This window comes from Coturnix japonica, chromosome 10 (assembly GCF_054131305.1).
Source record: "Coturnix japonica strain WE chromosome 10, WE-NBRP24, whole genome shotgun sequence".
Classification (NCBI taxonomy): domain Eukaryota; kingdom Metazoa; phylum Chordata; class Aves; order Galliformes; family Phasianidae; genus Coturnix; species Coturnix japonica.
In genome coordinates this window covers 8,864,744-8,870,683 of record NC_140672.1, presented here as the reverse complement: position 1 = coordinate 8,870,683, position 5,940 = coordinate 8,864,744, and the positions used below count along the sequence as shown (strand labels likewise).

The window sequence follows — 5,940 nt, the reverse complement described above, 5'->3', positions numbered from 1 at the left end:
TTCATTTTTAAGCTTCAATTTTCCTTTCCAAGCACACCCAATAAACTTTCAGACTAAGATCCTGCAAAATGGGTTTTAAGATATCTTCTTGTTTAATAATTAAATTTTAACTATTAACATCACTGAAGCTGAAATTGAAGAAAAAAAATATACATGCTTATATTAAAGAGCCTCTGGAAATTAGTCTATTTCTCTTCAAATAAATAGCATTCTTCTTCCCAGTTATCAGCGTTTTTTCACAAGACTTAGGTTTTAGGCTTTGGAGTTACCACGGATACCAATGGCAAGTCACCAGTAACGTAGAGATAATAACAAGTCCCCTCCAGAGGCAGATTAGCTATTCTCTTCACAAACCTTATTCCAGACTACTAACCAACTTTACTTTCCTCTGTTCATTATCTATGTGAAACCATGTTTTAACTTCTGGTCCCCTCTAGAGCTTCAATGGCAACTTTACCTAAGATTTGCAGCTAGCCACACTAGTGTGAAATTTCCAGCTTCATAGTTAAATTTTGAGAAGTTTTAACAGCAGACAGCCAAGCATAATCTTACAGAAAAAAATATCTCAGTTGACTACAAACCTCGGTTTGTAGTTGCTGAATTTGTTTCTCGGCATCAGAATGTTTGTCTTTTAGATCTGCATACTCTTCTTCTTTCCTCTGCAAATCTTTTTTCAAATTCAGTACAAGGGCAGAACTCTCAGAAAGAATATTTTCTAGCCTTATGTTAAAAATAAAGAGACAAAGAACATTACTGTTACACATCTCATGGAAACAGCAATTACAGCTTAATCCATGCCCTGCCTGTTGGTTTCTATTTGTAAATAGACTCTTAAATCTATCTAGACCAGTGACAAGATTTAAACAATTACTTTTGAATTTCAGCTTGCTTCTCATAATCAGATGCTGAAGCAATAAATTATTCAGATGCTATTCTGAGGGATGTACAACAAAACCACCAGCAATCCCCATATTATTCTTTATTTCCTTGCACACTCCTGTTTTCCCTTGGAACTCAAGTAGCATACCAAAGCATCCTAAAGTAGTAGTTTGGCCATTGATAAGCATGCAGATGCATTAAGTCGAAGGGATGTTCCCATTAACTATTTTTAACTCTAGTTCATTCTCAAAGGGCTCTAAGTTAACTCAGTGGTTACTTACGATTCTATATGTTGCACTTTCTCCATTTCACTCTTTTCCTTTTCCCAAAGAGACTGTTTCATCTGCTCCAAGCTGTTTTTCAGCTGCAGAACTTCTTGAATCAGATTTGCTTCTTTGCTACTTAACTCTTCAACTTTTTTGTCTGCATTAGCAGACTTCTCCTGCAGAGTTGCTGTAACTGTCTCCAGATTAACAATAATAGATTCTTTTTCTTTAAGTAATTCATTGAGTTTTGACACATTGTCTTCCATTGTCTTGGAAGCCTCAAGGCGATATTCAAGCTCTCTTATTTTTACCTCACAGTTGGCAACTTCCTCCTGAAATTGTGCAATCACTCTCTGATCTTCTGCAGTCTTTTCTTCAAACTCCTGAGTTTTCTTTTCTATTTGCTCATGTAACTGATTCACAAGATCATCTTCCTGACTAGTGTGAGTTGTAATCTCACATAGCTTCATTACAAGTTGACGATTATGATTTTCAGCATTATTCAGTCCCGCCTTTAGGTTTTCATTGTCTTGAAGCAGTGCTTTGATGTGCTGACTTTTTTCTGAGGAAACATCAGCAATACTTCTGCATACTTCCCAAATCCTTTCAAGACTATAGTTAAAGGAGAGGTCCTGCACAAGATCTGAGATGGAAGAAGTCTGTGACTGAATGCATGCAGAACTAATTTGAGATGTCCCTGGCTCATCTTTTTCAGAGTCTGAGGAATCCTTTACACTGACAAAGTCAGTACCGATGGCGTGAAACTCTAAGTGACATTTGTATAATTCATCTAATTTGGTCCGCATTTCTTTTACTTGTGACACTTTATCAATTATATATTCTTTGGCAACTTCTATGTTGTTAGTTAGTTGGGCATTTTTGTCTTCTAGTGTCATATTTATAGATTTCTGTTCATCCAGTTCAGAAGCAATTTCCCGATAGTCAGCTTGACCCTGCAGAATTTGTTCACGGAGGGCATCAGCTGTTTCTTCAGAAAAAGAAAGCTCAATACGCAGGCTTGTTACCTGCTTACTGAAATCTTCTTTTTTATTTTTTTCTCTTCTGCATTGTTCTTCAAGCACAGTTAAATGATGTTCCAAGATTTCAGTTCTTTCCCTCAGTGCTAGTACTTCCTTTCGGTACGCGGAGCACTTTTGTTTCATGTGTTCAATTTTCTTTTGCTCTACAGTGTTCTTTTTCTTTCTCTCATTTACAACTACTGTAAAACAAACAAACAAACAAACAAAAAAAAGGGAAAAGGAATGTAGCTCAGATTGATTAAAATCATTATTACATAGCAGTTCACAACACCAAGTAGCAACTTCTAAGTGAAAAACTGTCGTAATATGCAAGCCATGCCCTCACATCACATAGTATTTGATACTAGTGAAGGAATTAAAGTTCTCTGGACACGTAATCAGGTGCCTCAGATTTCTATACAGAATTAACAGCAAAAGGTTTTCTGTCTGGAAGAACACTTTTACCATGGCACTACTCAAACCTTCCACTCCACACCAGTAGAAAATCTTATTAGATCTAAGAAACATGGGAACGAGATAGATAATTCACAGCTATATTCTTTCTATCTTCCCTGCTTCAGCAATCCCTATAAGGCAGCCAGGAATCACTCCATCTACATCTAAATGGTAGATAAACAGTTCTCTAAGAAATTTCATTCCAACTCACAGTCCTCTTACTTTCAAAAGAAAGATAAAACCCTGGACAAGTTGATCACTTAAGTGTTGATATCTGTCTCTCTTATTCAGTTGATCTCTAAACAAAATATGAGGATTCCTACTTCTGTTCACACTTACTCTTTTGCATATAAAGTTCACGCATAAAGTTGTACAAATTTGCAGATTCAAGTTTCCATAAATATTCCATTAGCTTGGGGCTGTTTTTTTCTTTAACTGGTGAGCAATTAGCTAAAATCACATGCATTTTCTTTCTATCAAAAGCGACTTCTGCTGTATTTCATCATTGCTTTAGAATCCAGTTACGTCCATTCCATAATATGCATACTTTAAGTATTAAAAAAAATAAATATAAGTCAAGACTTACTAGGGATTGGGTCACCACAACAATATATTCCATGGTGATTCTTGTACAGTCCTTTTATTACTACAACTACAGAAATGCAGAATTTTATAGCGCCCACGTGCAGCCTGCATTACATACAGATTCACATGTACTGCATGGAAACAGCCTCTTAACTCATCTAAGGAGTTTTATATACAGCCCTCAACTGATTTAAAAGTCATACTGAAGAAACAGCAGTGGCATATTCCACCCCAAACCAGGTTTTGGGTTTTGACTGCTGCTCCCAGCAACACTAGTGAGGGGAATATGATTTATAAGTAATCTAAACACTTTATGCTGAAAACAACAAGCAAGCACTAAAGCAAGATAAATAAGACTAGAGAGAAGATGTGTAATGTTCAGTCTAGAAGCTCCTTACACAGGAAGTAGGGAAAAAGCATTATTACAGAGCATAGGAAACAAGACCTAAAAGCTCAGAGAATGGTGTAAATACCCTGAACTTGAAGCTGAGATAACCTAGCATCTCCTAAAACACTTTTGCTCGTGCTACTTATATAACTAATTCTACAAAAGAACCAGCACAACATACCTGTGCTCATTGTTCTACTGTGTATATTTAACATAGCTAAAGAATATATATTAAGCAGTTTTTGAAATTGGATGCTATTAATACTCACAAATAGAAGAAAATTTTAACATGATTGAATACTCAGTACTTCTTAACAGAAAACTTCATGCTGACATTGTGACTATCAGCTACACATTTTAATTCCTATGTGGAGCATTGCTGTCATTAATTGTTAAATGAGAGCTTTGGTCATATGATTAGAACAAACCCACTACTATTTGGAGTATGGAGGAGTCCACATCCCTCCCTCAGTCTCTGGTAAGATGCTTATATGTGATGCCATTCAGTGGTCACATTAGGATTCAATATTTATGCCAAATAAAGGCAGCAGGGACAAATCATCCAAGAACAGCATCTCATCCAAAGAAGGCCTTGACTTTCTCCCTTGCACATATTTTGCAAGAGGAATACAAGAAAGGAAGGGACTACAGCTAAGTTTTAGATTTTCCCTTCTACATTGTATATGCCTTCCGTAATTCTAGGAACACTGATGCTCAGCTGTGCCCAGAAGTGAAGTTAAATGCATCAGAGCTTATCCAAACCATTTTGCTCAAATATTGCCCATGAGCGAGCAATTAGCAGGTCGTCAACAATTTTGATAGTTGCTTCAGGAAAAACAAAACAAACAAACAAAAAAAAGCACTTGAACAGCTGATGCTACTCAGAAGATCAGCAACAGCAGTTGAAACAATCCTAAAGAAACTGCTTTAAAACTATTACCAAATCTGCAAGTGCATCAACAGATGAGGAAAAAGCAGCAAAAAGGAAAAAAATAGTGCAAAAAACTTTGATTCTTAAGCATTCAAAAATGAACAGCATAGGACCTTCTGAAAAAGGGATATTTACATAACAGTTACTTCTATTTACAGTTTAACACAGTGGCTTTTCTCCTTATACCATAAGGTACGCGCTTCACAGCCTTTTGCTTCCTATCCGGAATAGGAAGCAATTTATTGTTTTGGAAGACACCCTGTTCAACGATGGAAGAAACTGTACCTTTCTTTGGAGGTGGCTCTTCCACAGTAGGCTTATCCTCGTCAGTACTGTGCTTTCTTCCCACTTCCAACTCAGTTTTCTCTTGTTTCAGTGCTTTAACTGAAAGCACTGAAAATTGGCTGCTTTCAGTTCCTTTATTAGTGTTCTCTTCTGCCGGTTCTGCTTTAATGGTAGTTAAATGGTAGGTAGTCTTTTCCTGTATTGATATAAGATCAGTTACATTGAAGCTTAACAAAAGGAGCACTTAAGTCTCAGTAATCTTCAGTAGGCAAATATTTACACAAAACCATACAGCTAAAATATTTACCCGGTGACTCTATAGACATCAGTTACAAATCTCAATAGCAGACAGAACAAGTACACCTTCAGATAATGACAAGTGCAATACTCGGTAGAGTATACAAGGGAAAGCAAGAGCCTAGCAGGTTACAAAGTAAAAGACTTGCACACAATCAAGAGTTTACCAGTTTATCAAAGAATTTCCTGTTTCCAAGAAGTCAACAAAATTACAAACACGGTCAAAGAGCAAATGGTCAGCTCTCATACAAGTTCATCACATCACACTTCTGCTAAGCTGCTAAAATCACTTTCATCGTGACAGATAGAATCCAACCTTAAAGCTTAGTCAGCTCTGTCACGCATATTTTAGATTGTGTCCTTGACCACAAGTGAAGCTTCCTTACTTACAAGATGACAATTGTTAAGCCATGCTGGCACTGCCAAGGACTGATTATTCATCTTTAGTAACTTATGAAAAGAAAAGCCTCAGAAGTGTTCAGGCCACACAATCTCACAGATAGAGTTGGAGCCTTGTTCTTGGAAGAAGTAATAGGTGAGGACATGACTACTCATCACAGTCAGCTTTAATACCATGGAAATACTAAGTTGCAGTGATGCAGACAGTCAAAGACTAAGAAGGGTCAAGTTGCTAAGCTTACAAGGTTAGAGATCTGAGTGACAGAATTAACTATAAATGTTTTCAGAGCTACTTCAGGCTACCAAACATCAAAAAATGAACAAAAACCACCAGAAGTGGTATGCACACATACTTAATCAAGATAGTCTTCACATATTCAGTAGCTCGCAGTACATTAGTCAGGATAAAGTTTTATGGACTGCATAGAACGTGGA

The 5,940-nt window shown here is 36.8% G+C and overlaps 1 protein-coding gene across 1 annotated transcript; it reads right to left on the bottom strand.

Moving 5' to 3' along the window:
- Window positions 1–548: 548 nt before the first annotated feature.
- LOC146759249 (kinesin-like protein KIF20B) lies at window positions 549–4,947 on the bottom strand. Its single transcript, XM_085510333.1, has 3 exons — window positions 4,810–4,947; window positions 1,161–2,364; window positions 549–720 (listed from the first exon to the last, which is right to left on the bottom strand). Exons 2-3 carry the CDS (start codon window positions 2,306–2,308, stop codon window positions 549–551), a joined length of 1,320 nt encoding a protein of 439 aa, XP_085366459.1. The 5' UTR covers window positions 2,309–2,364; window positions 4,810–4,947.
- Window positions 4,948–5,940: the final 993 nt, after the last annotated feature.